This window comes from Apteryx mantelli, chromosome 8 (genome assembly GCF_036417845.1).
Source record: "Apteryx mantelli isolate bAptMan1 chromosome 8, bAptMan1.hap1, whole genome shotgun sequence".
Classification (NCBI taxonomy): Eukaryota; Metazoa; Chordata; class Aves; order Apterygiformes; family Apterygidae; genus Apteryx; species Apteryx mantelli.
The window spans coordinates 16,853,101-16,871,608 of NC_089985.1; the positions used below are offsets into that span (position 1 = coordinate 16,853,101).

The 18,508-nt window shown below is 37.6% G+C and overlaps 1 protein-coding gene across 2 annotated transcripts in view; it reads right to left on the reverse strand.

Annotated features, from left to right (window-relative positions):
- Nucleotides 1-18,293, reverse strand: part of DENND1B (DENN domain containing 1B) — a 179,664-nt gene extending 161,371 nt beyond the window's left edge. For both annotated transcript variants that reach the window (XM_067300776.1, XM_067300775.1), the window contains exons 1-2: nt 18,215-18,293; nt 15,306-15,370 (exon numbers count right to left, since the gene is read on the reverse strand). In XM_067300776.1, the coding sequence (XP_067156877.1) occupies nt 15,306-15,370; nt 18,215-18,231 (82 nt within the window). In that variant the 5' untranslated portion in view covers nt 18,232-18,293. The remainder of the gene's footprint in view (nt 1-15,305; nt 15,371-18,214) is intronic.
- Nucleotides 18,294-18,508: the final 215 nt, after the last annotated feature.

Below are 18,508 nucleotides of genomic sequence, written 5' to 3' on the forward strand. Positions count from 1 at the left end.
ACTACTACCAAGAAATGCGCTACGCTCAGTATTAGTCACTCATTTCCAACTTTGAGCATCTACTTCCTGGAAAATGCTATTTAGAGATGTGGGGGGGTTGGTTTTGGATTTTTTTTTTTTTTTGGTAAGAAATTGACTAACAGATGTTTATTAACAATAAATTGTTGAGTTAGCCCACAATAATTCATCACTCAGGCTTCCGCAATGTGATCCTGGCTTAATTCACTCCCCTTCTGGGGTGTCTGGTGTTTGTACTTTCTATTAACACAGTAGAATGTATTTTACCTTTGTGCAGCCAATTTTTTTTCACCATGGCTGAGGCTCATCAGCAGCAAAGTCCAACATAGATCTAGGATTAAGGTTGGCCTTCATGTGTTATTGTCATCTTTTTCCCCTAGTGTTGCTAAGGCAAATGAAAACATAAATCTTGCACATGCAGAGGAGGAAGCTTGGACAATAACAGGACACTCAAAAGAAAAAAAAAGAAAAAAGAAAAAAATCAGAAGAGCTTTGTAAACATATTCCAGAGCTGAACGATTTTGCATCCTATTAGTAATTCCTAAACCATCTAATCCCATAAATTAGGAGCATGTTTCATCTATTGTTTATAAGACTCATTTCCTTGTTGACTTACTACCACCCAAAACCAGCTTTGGTTGGTATTCTATATTATACTGCATTTTGTACCACTAGGTCTTTAGTATATGTGATCAGTTTTCCAAGCACAGGAATTCTTTCTCAGAGCTGAAGACTGCAGTTTATAGCTAAAGCAGATTTTAGCAGATAAAGCAGATTTTATCCATACACCTGAGTATTATACTGGACGTCCATAACTTCCGATGTGGCTATATATGAAAGAGCATTATTGTTTTATTGCCTGTATATTTTATTTAAAAAGAAAGAAAAAAAAAAAGCATTATGATGATGAGAATTTTGGATTCAAAGTGCTGTTTGGTGTATCTCAACAAATCACCATTTTCCATCACTGCTATATAGTAAACATTCTCTTTAAAAAAGCCTAATGAAGTTGAAATTATTGATTTCAAATCCATCTCTCACAGCTGTTGCTGTTCAAAATAGATCTGAGAATAAAATTTGGCTCTCTGCCTAATCATGCATATTTATAATACTCGCATTGTTCTAGTATGTCTGATTGACACACTGTAGAGTTAGATAAAAAAATCTCTAGAAATCTTTGGGAGCAAAGTGTGAATATTAGAACTTTAGAACCATTGACTTATATTTCGAATATGGTTTATTTGGTTTCTAAGATGTTTTATTTTATTATAATGGATCAGTTTTGTCCTGTCACAGGAATATTAATTTAGGTTAACACAAAGTATACACTATTATTTCTTTTTTCTTTCCACATATGACATGACTTTTAATATTCCCATGAAATAGATTATTGGAATATATATTGCTAGGACTTCATAAAAATAATACTGGGGAAATTTTCTGGAAAAATCAATGGGAAGGCACTTTCTCGCTTCCTGTAAATTATCTGTTTCACCATTTATCTCAGATTAGGCTGAGAGTAATATATGTTGTTCTACATATTCAAAATTTTGAGCAACATTAACTTAATACAGGGCTAAAAAAATAAAACAAATATACCAAAATCATTTTGGTTCCATTGCATAGAAACCACTTCAAAACATCACTTTTTTTACAACTACTGTTTACATTGTTCTGACACTTTCTGTCCTATAAAATTCTTGCTCACTGAAGGATGAAAATTAAAACATACTGGTCATTCTTAGATGAATAATTTCTACAATATATACAGGAGCAGTACCATCATTAAGCAGAATCTCAGAAGTAGGAGTACCCTAGTAGTGCGCATCTGTATCAACCTTCCTTTTGCTTATATTAAGACATAATGAAGAGTGCACATGATGAGACATGAAGCAAACAAACAATGCACTTTTCCTGGCTTATAAAATTTCATTATGTTTTTTTATGATATAATGTGAACAATTCCGATTTGGCTCTGTACATAGCCCAGTTTATGTTCTCGGCAGGAAATTAGAACTGCGTATATTAAGAGTATACATTTACTTTACATAGATTGTATAACCATGTTAAAGTACAATCTTGAGGAGAGTTTCTCAAAATGTCCTAAGTCAAATTCATTAAGATTCTATTTTACTAAAGTCATTAATGAAGATGGTACCTCTTGATTGCAAAGATCATTCTATAATTCCTGGTCATGGTTTACTTAAGTGACTGCATACACACATTTTTTGTCCTGAATACATCAGTCTCCCTTTAAATGGATTATTGAGCTTTTTGAAACTAGGACAGCTTATTGAGTACAGCCACTGTAAAACCAGAAAGCCAAAACTATTTTTATTTGAACAAAATGTCACATAACAAAACATCTTCATTTTCACAGATTACCACATAGAATATTTTCCAATTTACAGGAGTCAAGCAACCACAGAAAGAAATCACCAACCAAAACACCTGAGTAGAAGAAGCCACACAGACAGATTCTTTAAGAGCAAACGCTATTATCAAAAAATTTTCAAGAAATCCAAAGAATACTATTTTTTTCAGGGTGGAGTCACCCTTCAGTTCCTTTTTAAGCCTGAAAGACAGTCAAGTCTACAGATTGCACTGAAGTAATTTAGGGTTGGAAGCAAAGTACCACCTTTTCTCTTTGTAGAGCTTCAGAGCACTGAAGATTCAGATCATTCTCACCCATTTAAAATCCACAAAGCAGATCACATACAAGCAGACCAAGCACATGTCCTCCAGTCACTTACAGAGTAAGTACTTAGGCTTTGCCTATCCTCATGGACTTACTGGCACAGAGTGCTCCACGTTCCACAATCAATGCAAATATCACTGACCCTTCTTTCCCTATTTCACCTTAACTGAGTGTTATGATAGTTTAATTTACTTTATTTTTATTACTATTATTGTTTTATCTGAGTTATCCTTTTCTTCATCATTATCCCAAATAACAGGAGCAGAATGGATTTCTGTTTTATTCACTGTTGAATACATAATACAAATTTCCTCTGAGGATTGTGAGGCCTGACAAGTTTTATGAAAGACAAAGTAGCTTGCTAGATCTTTTAGCATTTAGCAATGTCACACAAAATTGTTTATATAAAAGGAAGACAGTCATCACCAGTAGTAGTCAGAGAATTTAAGGCAAGCTTTAATTAAAATTTTTTATTCACAGTGAGAAATGTTTTCAGCCAGCAATATATGTTTTCAGCCAGGCATGTAGAGGCGGTTATCTCAAGCACTTTTTTTTTGTCTAGTAGTTTCACAGCATTGATTCCTAACATAATAACCAGGATGCAAGAGAATACATTTCAAATTATTTTATGTAAAATGCAGCATATCATATCAGGACTAAGAAAGAGAATTCCGGTTTTGAGTATTTATTAATTACACATGCTAGTTTGATCCTACAGTTGTCTTTTTCCCAATTGACATATGTGTAAGTATTTTTAGACTTTATCATGCAAGGTGCTACAGGGGTCTGACCCCAAGTAAAAACAGATGTAAGCACATACTTCTGTTGCATGGCACATGCGCAATCCCATATACTAGAATGGTTTTACTCAGATGCACCAATTTAAAAAAACACGATTGAATCAGCAACTGAATGCTCAGAAACTTACAAAATTAAGTTTAAGTTTTATATATCCTGTCACACAATCAATTTCCCTATTGCAGTTACCTGTGACATGACAGGAAAAGTTCATTAATTTCAGCTGAAGAAGTAAGCAACTCTGCTGCTAGGGAGCAAATATTCTGTTTATGCAGCAGTATTCTTAGCAGGGAGAAGATACCTAGAATATACTTACCAGCAAAACTCTTTCCCGGACATACACTTTTTCAGAATTTCACATGTGGCGTCATGATACCATTAACTATTTTCAGTTCTGTCAATAACTGCATGATACCAATCTATCATAATTGTGCTCATTAGGCAATATTTTGTTACACAAAATGAAAACTTAATCTATGTCCAAATGTGCTATGCCTTAAAGCAACTGACAGGGCTCTGAGTATTTAATTTCTTCTTAAGAGCTAAGTTTTACTACTTGAACAGAAAACTGGAAGGCACCAGCTAACTTTTTGAATCCATTTCCTTAAATAACACACATCCAGAGTTTAACATAAGCCAGACGACAATTACAACACTCTAGAAGTGACCTAGAAGTCCAAAAGCCATCACTGTAGCATGCCATAGGAAGACAGCAGGAGACAGTAAGGTCATCACCAGTGTTTCAGGTTCCTGAACTGGCGATACATTTCTTTTAAAAAAAAAAAAAAAAAAACTTCAAATTAATGCTAGGAGATGAAACAGCCCATGCTACACTGGATGGCATGAAAATCCCACTAGTTCCCGCTTGTCTGACCTAGGTGAGAAATATCCCCTGCCAGCTCCAAACCTAGTCATCAGTTCAACCTTGAATGTACGAGCAGAACAAACCTACCAGGTAACAACAAGATTTTAGTGCCACTAGAAGCAGGAACAACGTTCATCTCACATGCTGATTCTACCTGTGTAAGACAGTTGAAACAAAAACAAACAACAAAAGAAACACACATCCACAGTTTAGGAGCCAAATTATGTCCAAAGGATAGGAAAGGAATGCATGAATGATCAGCTCTTACCAGCAAGACTAAGTTACAGTAACTATTTCCCTCTTTTCAGTCTAAAGGCACAGTGGTTCCATTCCATTATGTCAAACTGATTACAGACTCCAAGTTTATAACTGTCATAGAATCATTGTCTTTTATTTCTATCTTGATACTTTTTCTTAATTTTAGTTTACTTAGAATATAAATACATCCACTATAATAGAAAATAATAATTTATATTTGCTCACTATATTGCATTTTAGCCTTAGGAAATAAAGAATATTATCTCTTCAGCAATGCTACTTCATTTGTGGAAGCAGCACTCTTAAAATGTTACACTTTCCTTTCCAGCTTCTGAGGGAAGTGTTGCTGTGCTTTATGACAGTTATAATCTCAGCTTCTCTGTGTCAAGTACAATTCTACTCTTACAACACAACTAAGCAACTTCAAAATTTAGCATCCAGTATTCAAATACAAACAGTCAGCAGATTTTTGCATTTAGCTTGTCATATAGCCTCTTCCCAAAAGCAAAAGTCTGACGCTATATATAATGGCATTGTAATGTTACAATATCTAGATGTGTTCTAACACAGGTTCAACCAGCACAACAAATAAAAACCTTCATGTGAACAACATCTAAATTCAGACGAATAGGAATTTCCCATTCTCTATTAGTACATAAGCAGAAGTACTAATCATTCTTTATGTCATTCTTCCCCATTTTGAGTTTAAGGAAAAATGCAATGGTAAACAGTTATATCTATAGCAAAATATCTCAGTTATGATGATTATGCCTCTATGATGCTTACAATTCAGCATTTACTAGGATAGTCTGTAAAAATATATCCCAAGTAAATACAGAAACCCTAACCAATATGATATTTTCAGACACAGGTTTGTAATTTTAGCTTTTTAATCTATATCTCAATACCCATCGAAATCTGGAAAGAAATCAGATCCAGATCCAAACTTAGAAGTCTTAAATAAACATGTTAGAATTGAAGGGTGCTGTTCAAGCTTTATTTCTAAATTAGAATTTAATACTTGGACAGTACCATTCAAATAAGCATTAAGAAGCGTTCTACAAGAGACGACAGTATGACTGTAAACTGCTGGCTTGGCTTTCACAGCTCAGGAAGGACAGTCACCACACCCAGAATCTTGTTCAGGCCTTTTTTCTCTCACCACTTCTCCTTTTTCTCTTCTCCTTTCCACATAGTTAAGTTTTAATCTTTATTCCTAAACCAGAATCACAAAATAAGAGAAGTCCCAGTCCAACCAAATTACTCAGTTATAAATGTAGAGCTAGAGTTCCAAAATACTTTACATGGAAAATTGTCAAAGGCAAATACAAGAAGTTAGTGTTTAAATTATTTTAGTATTTCATCTGTCAGTCACTTAAGATCTTCCGTCTTACATAACTGTCTGCAAATACTGTTTCTACCCGAATCCTAAAGTTATCTCAAGTCAGCCTTCTACAAAAAATACACATTCTTAACACACTGATTGTGAAGTGGAGCTGTGCACAAACTGCTCTTACGATACAAAATTAATTTAAGAAATATCGACACCACCTTACTGGGAAAAGTTATTGTGGCTTTGGGGGTTATTTTAAACCTTCCATGAATGGTCTATACAACCATACTCTTTGTAGCTCTGCTCATGTTTTACTTTGTTTACAAACTTAAGTGTCTATCCCAACAGAGTTTTATGATGAGCATGTCTATTGCATCCGCAGCCAGTATCACCAGCAGCAAAGGAAAACACATTAAGAATATTGCCGTTAATCAGAAAGTAAACCTTCAACCTTTTCAAGTCAGTGCTAGAGAAACAGGGAGAAGCGTCTTATGGCTTGCAAAAAAGATTATAAAACTTGAAAGTTTAAGTACTTCTCAAATCTTTTAAGCAGATTTTAAATCCTCCTTTCATGAAAGAGAAGCCTTTAAATGGCATATGAAGAGAGCTATCAGCATAACATATCTCCTTAAAGAATGATAAACTTTTGTTTAAGGTAGACTATTCAACATGTGGGAGGGCAGAAGCATGCTGAAATTAGCTTAGAAAAATATGCAAACTCTTAACACTTCTGAATGCAAGAAATTTAAAAGCCTGCAAACAATCCCCAAGCAGCCATCTCAAACAGTTAAGTACTAAAATGAAACTAAAACTAAATTTGAAAAAGAGAAGAGGAACTACAAGTTTTATACTGATTGACTGCATTACATAATAGTTTATTTTCAGCTTATATTTAGTTATATTAATACTAATATGCTAATTCTACAGAATTCTATACAAAGCTCTTTTTATAGTGAATTAATATCTGTATTAGTTAACTCATCAGACTCTTCCCTTTTAATTCCACTGCCCCAAAACCGATCACACTGCTGAAGGTGGCATATGGCATTACATAAAAAATGGTAACAGTCAGGCAAACGTCTGCAGGGGTATAATTCATCTCTACCAACACTGATATCAGACAGCCTGCCGCCACATGTACTATAGCTGGAACCTCCGGGGTAGAGTGGAGTCTGCCACCCCTCCCGAGGCTGCATCCTCTGGCTGCAAGGAGCAGGGTCAGCCCTCCCCCACCAGGGCTCTTCTCGGTGAAGAAAGCAGGGGAGATAGGCAAAAGAGCTTCCTTGACCTATTTCTCCAGCAGCTCTTACCCTTTCCCCTCCTACACACACATATCTGCACCCACCTCCATATTACACATACATCCAAGAATCTCTGTAGGCTGGAGGAAAACTCTATAGGAAATAAGGCACCAAAAAGCAGCAATATTTTCCCCTGCATTTTTGTATTTGCAAAGAGAAGCTGAAAGCTGCAATAACTGATCCTCCATCTCTCAATCTCTGGAGAATGAAAGAAAAAAGAAAAGGCATCAAAATGCCAATCTTTATTTTAAAATGCAAAATCATAGTTGCCTTAACCGTTTTTATTGTTCATAATTTTACAACACCCACTCTTTGCTAGTTCCAGTCCAAACATACAGAAAGACATTGTTCATACCCTGAATAGCTTTCCAACTAAATGAAAGAAATTTGAATAAAATAAAAGCATGAATTTAAATACAACTGAAGGGTGGTTTTTTTAAAGCTATACAAAAGATTATAGTTTATGAAGAACTTAGCGGTATGTTTGGTGCTTGTACATGATAGAGTTTCAGCCATATTCCATATGGCTTATACTCCTTGGTTTAGTCAAAAAGGACAAAAATGATGCACAGTCTCAGGCACTACCTGCTTTTGTCTTCAAAACACTCACCTAATCCTAAACACGACTGTGAAATATTCCGCTCCTAATCAATCAAGAATTCTATAGAGAAACCAGCCTAGATTAAATATCCTCTTCCAAGCCTGTTAGGTATCACTATTTGAAAATTTCAACAGCGAAAATTGTAAGAAATCCTTATTGGGAAGTAGCACTAACCTAAGAACCAAAATATTATGGGTTGGGGGGGTTGAAGCTTAATGAAACATCAGAAGAGTAGAGAAGAAAAAGTTTTTTGTATTTTTTTTAATATACCAGAAGCGTTATCCATTATAGCATCTAAGACTATAATCAGATGTTCTGAAGTGGCATTTCAGGCATTATACATATTAAAAAGTGTCTTTAACTTTTTATTAGTGTAAAAAAAATTTCTAATGTGGTAACATTATAGGTAGGACTAGAAAAATCTACAAATAAACTTTCTTACAAGTTTCATATTTATGTAGTTCATAGTAAGGTACTGTATAGTTGCTCTTCATAGTCACCTTATGACCATAATGAGCTTCAAAAAGCTAGAGAAACATAACTTTTGTAGGCCAGTATTTATTAAGTATTCTTCCAGTTAAAGCCAAGAATGGAAAAAGTTGGCAATATAAATGAAGATTATACCAAAAGTTTTAATTACTCTTAAAACAAGAATACTGCAGACTTCTTGACGTATTACACTGATAGATTATCTTTTTAATCAGGTTCAAGTGATGCTCTGCAAAAAAACAGCAGAGGAAAAGAGTTATCTGATCAGCACGTTACACCCACAGGCTCAGAGAGCTTGTGGTTAATAAACAGCTCTCTACAGAGAAGAAAATAAACAGAACACAACACCAAAAAACAGTGCATGCTCTGACCACAACCCTGCAAGTAGCTTTGGAAGACTCTTGAGCAAGATCCTACCAAAGCCAGACAGGTCACCTATGGACAGAAATACCAACTGCATTAAACTTTTTTTCAGAATTGGAACCTCTCTGGAACTACCTATATTATTAGTACCTTGTAGATAATATTAGACTTCATGCAAAAAATTTTGAGTTTCTGGCCCAATTCCTGGACTTAATTAATATAATCCTTAAAGCCACTAACACAGGATTAAATGGATTTTCATGGCTCTTCCTTTAAAATCTAATGTTAGGAAGAATCTTTAAAGAAAAAGCCTTTATAAATCCTGCATCACTAACATTTATTATCATTCTGACACAGACAAGGTAAACTACAGGAGTCATTCAAGCAATTCAACAACTACTATTAAACATCTTCTCCAAAAGCCATGCATTTAGCCCGAGAGCTACAGCAGGTTTTCTTGCATTTAAGGAGGGAACAGAGGCAAAGCAAAAAAAATCCCCAAACTAGTTCAAACAATTATTCATTCTTTGAACAGAAACTGAACTGCTATTTTGAAAGGGTTTTTCAAGTAAAACTTGAACAGCTTCAGTCAGAACTAAAGCTGTCCTAGATCCAAACCAAAACATTCAGTGGTTTAATTCCCCGGATGCAACAGAACATTCAGTGGAGCCTTTTCTAGCCTGGAATTCTTTCTGTTGTTTTTCATATGTCATATAATCAAAGAAAGTTAAGGTGGTGCAAACAGTATTCTCTTACCCACAAAAACTGAAACCCATCTGACTCATCTTCTTTTTGGGAAATCACAGACAAAAATGCTGAAGATAAAGTCTTATGTTCACAGAAGTTGTTACACATTGCCTTTCTGCTTGTGGCTACTATATTTGCATTGGCTTTTGTGTTTAGCCTCTGAAAGTTTTAATAAGATGGATATAGGGAACACACTTTATAGAATGAATTAAAATTATCAACTTTATCTTTGCACATTTAACCAAAATCTAAAAATTCAGATGTGTATGCACACTGTGTGTCTGTGTGTGTAGATACATATACACACTCTCCTCATGAAGATTTCATCAGCAGCACTATTTTGGACATGTTCTGTGGAAGAATTCAGAAACAACAGCTCTCCAGAAACTTTCAGTTTACTTTTCACGATGAAAGGATGTGGGCAGGAAAAAAAAAAGAAAAAAAGAAAAACTGCTTTGGTCAGTCTATTTCTAGACTCAAGTATGACACTACCAGGTGCAGTCTAACACTTTTAAGAGACAGAGAAGTTCCAGAAGAGTAAACTTGTTTTAGTTGCAGCTGTCTTAGAATCTTAAACCAACAGCCTTATGCAAGACTGCACACTTAGGAAGACTGCAATAGAGCATTACTTCCCACATTTACGAAGTATGATTCAGCTTGAGGATCAGAAATCTTGGATCATTTTACCCTAAACCTAAAGAGCAACACTACTCTTTAAATTAACACAACAGTTTCTGTCATAATAATATCAGGTTCCAAGTTGTCCTTTGGTTCTGCAAGTGAAAATTTAATTCAGAAAGCCAGAAGAAGATGCTAAAATGGGCAAACACTCTTACTGCTTCTTTTGTTTCTTTCTTCATTAAGAGGCGATGCAAAGAATTACTGAAACCTGCAACTGCCTGAGAGGTAGTGTAAAACCTTTTTACTACAGGATGCTATTCACACTGCAAGCCTTAGGATTGCTTAGCACTGGTCTCTTGATCACTTATCAAACTAGGCTGAAGTTAATTCATTCCAAAGTTTTGTGAGAATTGTCTTATGAATTTTCTGGACAAAAAGCTGTCACACTAATCAGTTACCATATTTCAACACACCATGTTAAAACGATGCTTACAATTTTGACCATGCTGCAAAGGACTGGAAGTTTTGACATTGGCTAAAATCCACCTTTCCTACATTTTTTTTCTCTTTTGAAGAAACTCAGTTTCTCTGCCTGACTTTCAACTGCCTAATTAAATACAGCTGAAATGCAACTCTCAGGATAAAGTCTTAGATGTATATTATTGAAAGTATCAGTTTCTCCAAAAATATGGTAAGCAGTATATTCTAAAACAGCGCAACTTTATTCTGCTTTGTGCCAGTAGTAAACATTGAACCCCTCTAATAAACAGAAGTTTTTCTTAACCTAACTCAAATGAAGAGGAAGAAAGATCATCAGCAACAACAGAAAAAATATTAAAATTCACGCAACTAGTTCAATGGAGCGCTCAATTACAAGAATTTCTCTCCCCCATCCCTCCCAAACGAGAAGAGATTAAGAGAAGTACACTATTCTACCAGGGCTAACAATGCTATTGTGCACTCCTGTGGTTTAGGGGAGAGAGCAAGAGGGAGCAGCCCAGCGGCATCATGCACTCAGTCAACAACAGAGTATCAGGAAATAGATATTCAAATAAGCAAGCCACTCTGAAATGACAGAGAATAGATATCCAGTGGGAAAATAAAATTTGGATTCAACTGTAACTAAAGACATGCTAACACAATTGAGCCTATAACAAGTTCAGGAGCTCTGATACAAGAAGCCATAAGTTAATACTGTATCAGAGTATTCTTCTACAGGAAACTTATTAAATTTCTACACTGAGTAGAAATCAATGGTGTAAATAATTAGTTGAATGATTTAAGATTGAATACCATAAAACAAACCATGCTGCATTGTCAAATCTGAAAAATTAACATTTCTTGAGAGGTACGCTATATTTTAGGAGTAACCTAAAAATACTTTTTCAAAAGCATACTAACAGCAAAACTTTAACATTTTAACAGCAAAATGTTTCATCGTTTAAAATTGTTGTCAGAGTACATCATCCTTATAAAAATGTCAGCTTATTAGTAGTTATACACACAGTAAGACTACCTCAGGTTTTATTCGTTAGAACAGTTACACACCGGCAAAAGGAAATTAAAATGCAAGAGAACACACACCACAGCAAAGCTTGAAAAGGAAAAGCTTAAAAATACATGATTCACATTAAGGTCTTCCTCTCTCCTAACTCAGCTTCTCCTGCTGCTCACTCATGCAGGGAGATCATAATTTTGTGGCTGTGATATTTCCACGGCAACACTGATGATGGTGATGTCACAAATTCAACCTTGACATAGCTTCAGGATCAAGCACAAGGAGCAGATGGGATGCGAGGAAGAAAGCCCCTATTTAAACACAAATCTCTTTCATAAGAAAGAAAGGGCATGAGCAAAGAAACAGGTGAATGGACCATGTTTTCAGCTATGATATATTCAAAAGATTATCCTAGCATGAAAATCTATTTAAAGGCAAGACCTACAATACAGGGTAACTGTCAAATTTGTTAGGCCTTATAATAAACCAACCTCGAAAGCTCCCTGTTTAGCATGACAAGCCTTGTGCTCAGTTTCTAAAGTGGTGGTGAAGACAATACACTTGTATCCCTTGTGAATTCCTTTAAATAACTTTAACATTCAGATATATTAATCTGATACATTACTGCGCTCATAATATCACATGTAAATATGATGTCCCTTAAAGCCCTTAGTGAAAAGGGTTTGTTATCTGAATTAAATAGTTTATGAAAGAAATTAATCGCACATGGTTCACCAAGTACAGAAGGATGGTAATTGGAATATTCAGTAAGCACAATTTTATTGATAAAAGGAAACTGTAATTTTGTCTTTTTTTTGTGGACTCATAAAAGGCCTGCTGAAACATCTATAAACCCATCACTGGTCATATAAGACAGACTCAAATACTATCAGTACTCTGATGACAGACAGTTCTACCTCTCCTCCATGCACTCGATCACCCTACCCCTTAACCAGACCACTGTCTGCATGAAGTCATCTCATTGGTGAACAGCAACTAAGCCCAAATGGCACAGGCAAATGATGGTAAGAAGTGGAAATGAAGAGACTGTAGCCACAATGCGATCACAAACACAGTCTCCACATTAAGTTAATTCAGATCACTGTTTGATGATGTGCATGCACTCCTTAAAGCTGCTAATCTTCACAGAGCACAATTCATGAATAGCATGATACTCCCTCCTAGGGAGGCAGGGAAAGCGCCTATGACCAGAATTCAGTTGTAGACATTTTGCCACTCTCTGCCTGACGACACCTGTGCCCAACTCAGGCATGCAGGAACCAGCCTCTGGGAAACTGCTAGTGTAGACGCCTCACTAACAAGGGACAGTACGAGCAGGTCCTACTTTCCTCTTCTATCGCTGCTTGCCTCCTATAAATCTTCTAAGGTTTTAGTTCTTCCCTTTAAGCCCAACAAAGCTCAAGTCCAGAGTCTCTTAAAATACATAGATATATACATATATATATATATTACTGCCCTAAATAAAACCAAACATTATATAGGAAGTACAACATTTCTGTGACAGACAAAAGCTTTCTTAGCAGTCTGAATCTAGTTCATATGCTTTAAACCTCATTACACATTCACCTGCCTTTCACTTCTACATCAAAATACCATTACTTGTCTATTCTACCTCCATATAAACACTTGGAAGCGGTCACATTTCAAAAAAAAAAAAAAAAAAAAATCAAAAAGAGCTGTGAGAACTGCTCTAAAGGAAAAAAACAGCAAAGCCAAAAGGCACGAACAGAGAGGATATTTAAAACCAAAGAGGCAGCATGAGAAAACACAGAGAGTCATTTGCAGAAGACGACCAAAAACGAACTGAAACAGAGAACATGATCCAAACTGGAGGTATGTAAAAGTACTGTTGAGATGTAAGCATCAGGCAAGATTTGCAGAGTCTCTTAGGATAAAACAGAAACACTTTGAACAAGATACAGAGAGAAAATGAGAACAAATGCACAATTTGCACAGGTGGTCACTCACAGAGCTGCAGGTAACAAAAACAAATTAGATTCTTATGACAGCAGAGATACAAAAGATGCAAAATAAAAATCAGAGGCCAAAAGGAGGATAAAAGTAATTAAAAGGCAATAGATCCGGGTTCTGACCACAGAAGAAAGAACAAATTTTTAAAAGATATCAAGATAAAGAACTGAAAGGATCATCAACAGTCTAGTAAGGAAAGGAAGAAAGAGAAGTTGAATGAAATATGCACATTGAAGCTGGGCCTAAGCTGAGATGCGACTGTAACTCCAAGAAGATAAAGGCCCAAACTAACGGCAAGATAGATGGAAGATTTCAGAAGTGAACTAGCTAAGCAAGATTCATAGTCATCATCTATTAAATTACCAAGGTAAAGACTGTAAAAGGGACAGAACAGAAGATAAAGCATGCCATAATGGGAAATGCTTCAAACAAAACAAAACACAACAACAATAATCAGAGAGTTAGGAAAGCCAATCCGATTCTCCAAATCATAACTATACCAACAGCAAATCAAAGAGGAAAAGCAGACAATAAATGAAAGGATGCTGGCTCTTCACAAAAAAAGTAAAATTACCCAAAGACCAAGATATAACTCCACAACTAAATGAGAACAGTCTTACAAGGAAATAAAAGAGAATAGGAAATTAAGATATCAATAATGACAATACGTACTACAACAGATAAAAGGTACAGAAAAGCCTGCTGGGATCATCAGGAAAATGGAGGGCCCATTTTATATTTTACAATACAAGACCTGAAGAACTCAGATTGTTGAGCTTTAACAAAAATGTTCTTTGCAGATATATTAGGCAGGTACCTATGATGGAACCAGAAGTGTTGGCTGAAGAAAAAAATGGATATAAATCATTAACAGTTTGGGGCTATAAACTTCTATCAGAATAGTAAACTCTGGAACAGCATCCATTAGCATAGTAGGATAAGACACATACCCAATTTTCAAATGGAATTTACTGTATTTACAATTGGGATCAGGACACCATCGTCATAGACTAACATGACCCAGAAGACTTCCCTCCCTGTGTTTCTAAAAGGCCAACAATCTTGTATGATAACGTGAACTGAGTTCCCTCACTGGAAACTCTAGGGGTCTCTAATTTCAGCATTGGAAATCCCTTTTTTTTTTCCACCTGAGAGGAAAAAAGAACTCTCTCAGATAACTCTTGCAGTACTAAAACTCTTTTACCACAGTGTTTGTAGAGATATGAAACTGATTGCTAATATCAATTCAAGCTAGTGACCATTGCTGTTTTTATCATAACAAAAGCACCTCCCAAATATGAGCTGGAAAAAACTCTCTTTCTGTTCTTCAGAGAAGAACTTTCTTTGTCCCTTTGATTAAAATGAATATTCCAACAATAGAAGTTCCCTGCTAAAATGAAATCTTACACAAAATCTACATTTTAAGACTGAAGAATTGTAGAAGCTAAAACTAAAGTCCAAGCTTTGCAAGTATCTCTCTTAAAACAGAAATATGTTACAATAGCTAAAAGGAAATATAATAATAAAGAATAAACCACAATGACTATGAATTAGCACTTTAACACATTTTAAAATGCAATAAAATGAAAACCACAGACTTTTTCTAATACGATCCTAATCCAGCAGAAAACAAAACCATGAGATGACTAGAGCAGGATGCAAACTAGTTTTTTTTTCCATTTCTAATTTCTGTAAATAAATACCAACAAGTATAGTATATTACCTTCATTTTCAGAAGTTTGGCATTTTACTTTCAGTACCAAATCAAAGGTACGTTCTGGATTTTCCCTAGAAGAAAGAAACACAATTCATTAATCATCTATATGTTTCAGATAGCGGAAATCATTTTCTACAGTGTTATATCTTTTCCATTCTATTTGTATAGAATAAAATTAAAATAAAATTTAATTAAAATAACATTATAAATCAGACTGGTTCCTCCTTAGAACTAAGAAGCCACATTTCCTTGTACAGCCTTAAAAAAAAATAGGGAGATAAACAAGCTAAACTATGTGATTTATTCAAGTGATATTATCACAGCCTTATACAGCAAATAGTTCTTCAGTGACGGCATCACATCACAGTTAACAACTGGGAAAAAGTGCTACTAAATTCCTTACCAATCAATCTGAAACACATTAATGAGGTCTGATAGCCTTTTCTACTTCCTCATTTATGATTTTTAACGAGTTACCTCTTATTTCTACTTAATAGGAATGGTCGATAATTAGACTTTCATTCTAATCCCACAGATTTAGCCACTACCTCTTTAATGCATATGGTCACCAACATAACGCTGAGAAACACTTAACTTCTTCTTCATAAGATATTGGTTGTCGACTTCAACATTAAAGGCTGAATCTCAGGCATGATTCAATGAGTGAGAAAATATTACTGAAGTAATGGGGATGGATGCAACCATGACCTATCCAGAAAGATGGGTGTGGGTAGATGGGGCCTCTGTATCTGCTGCGACTGTACTGGTCAGCTCTCTGTGATGGCAAAGGCCTCTTTCACCGCCCCAGCAAATACATACCTAATAATGATGAGTTGCATATGTTAATAATGATTAACATTCCACCTAATCTAAAACTAAATCTTTATTAAAACAGTTCTAAATGACATTAGCACACCATCCAGTTCTGTATGCCAAGCACACTGCTATTTATATTAAAAACAAGTGGTATAACCGCACCCATACCAATTATCTATTTAACCACATAAAAGACTCAAACTTGAACTCTTTTCTGGGGTAATGCTCCCACTGAAGTCAGCTGGAGTTTTAGACAAAAAAATCCATAACTTGGAACCACGTTTCTAGAATACTGCAAATAAAGCATGTAGCAAATTAATACACAATTGTTTGTCTTTAAAGAAAGCTTTGAATGGAATCCAAAGAGCTAACTGGGAAAAGTTTCAGCTGTCACAAATTAATTGATTTAGCATGTGCTGTCAGTGACCTCAGCATCATCACCAGCTGAGATATGCAATTATAGACAAACTCAGGTTATGAAGACCTAACCCTCCCATATCACAATCTTTCCTTGCATCATATTTTAAAGTATTTAGTTGGAAACATCCTGAATCTGATGATACTGCGTGTATGAGATCAAATTCTGCTTTGAGTTACAACAACCTAAATCCAGGATATTGGAGATTTACTCTGGTGTTAACGTTGGTCTGTTGTTCCTCTAGCTGGCCAGCAGGTTCAGCATGAAACTGATAAGGCTTGAGTTCATTTAACTTTATCAAAAAGTGAACTGTAAAAATCCTTCCTTTAAAAAGGAGTGACATTTCCCCATGATATTATTCAAACTGAGAGGATGGGTTTATACTCTTAGGTCATTTTCCTCTTCCATTTCTTCCTAACAGCAAGACAACGCAATGTTGCGCTGTTTTAATCGTCATCAGTTAAAATGTTACAAACGCAGAATTAGGACTTCTAGCTCAATTCTTATATGAATTACAGTCATGAAGAAAGCTCTTGGAAATAACACTCCTTTCAGTCTTTCACTATACTACTCTAAATCTGTTTTTCCAGGAAAATACTTCCAAGTTTACTCTTCACATCCCACTACACTTTGAAGTGTCAAAAACGTGTCAAGCTAATCTGAGGATTGTCAGACTGTCTCTCATTTCCTTTATAGCTACTCAATACCAGCCTGCTTATTCATCATACATTTATATATAGATTTCTGTCAATTCACAAAATATGCATTTAACATCTCATCAGCTTCTGAATTCAGAAAAAGCAGCAAGACTACTCCTGCCACATAAAGCTTGAGTAGCCTTATCTTGCAACACGTGAAACGATTTTTTTCTGTTTCTTTTCTGCATCTGCCATACCATAGTAGCAAAAAAAACAATTATTGAAGATACTTACTTCACAAAACTTGAGACTATCAACCACTGTACCTGGTAATATTTGAGGGTAGCAACGTTACCTACATCTTGCAAAAGACAGTGGCTTTCTTAATAAAAATACTGAAGCGTGTTGCAGTTTAGCAGCGTACTTATAAAGCAGCTAACTTCAACTTTCTGCAGCAGTGTCTCGGCCCCGGGAGCAAACCCATCTCTAAGTTTCAGAACGGCAGCGCCGACGGGAAGCTGCCACCATTTGCAAACCGCCGGTCAGCGGCGAGGCGTGAGAGCGGGGGCCGCCCGGGGGCCGGGAGCCCGCAGCGCGGCCCAGCCGCCGCCCGGCTCCCGCCGTCGCGGCTCGGGCTGCCGCGTAGAACCGGGCCCGGGCGCGGCCGTGGCCGTTTCCGCGGGGGCGGGGGGAGGGGGAGAAACCGCCGCTAACGGCCGGGCGCGCGCGCAGCCGCCCGCGAGGGAGGAGAGGGGCCGCCGGGGCGCGAGGGAAAGGGCGGGAAAGCGGCCCCGGGGCGTCGCGGCAGCTCCGTGGGGGCGGCGGGGCGGGCGCGCGCCGCCGGCGAGGGCAGGGCCGCGCCCGCCGGCGGCCCCGCCGTCACTCAGCGCCCGCGGCGCCCCCGCCGCGGCGACCCCCGCCCCGCCGCGCGGCGCGGGCAGGCCGGGCAGGGAAGGCTGTGAGGCCTAGTCGCCGCCCGCCCGCTCGCCGCGGCTGACAGCCGCCGCCGCCGCCCCCCGCCGGCCGCTCCCCCCGCCGCTCACTTGAACCTGCTGTCCATGGTCACATCTCGGGCCCGGGCCGCTGCCCGGCGCCCCGCGGCAGAAGCGCCCGCCCCGCCCGGCACAGAGCGCGGGGACGCGGCGGCCCCTCGCCCCGCGGCGCCGCTCAGCGCCGCCGCGGCCGGCGCTGCTGCTGCTGCTGCGGCCGGCGGCGGCCCATGGCTGCTCGGCTGCGCTGCGCTCGCCCGGCTCGGGCCGCGACTGCAGCGGAGCGGCGGCGGCACCGCCTCCTCCCCCCGTCTCTCAGTTCCTGTTGCGGCGGCTCCGGCACCTTCT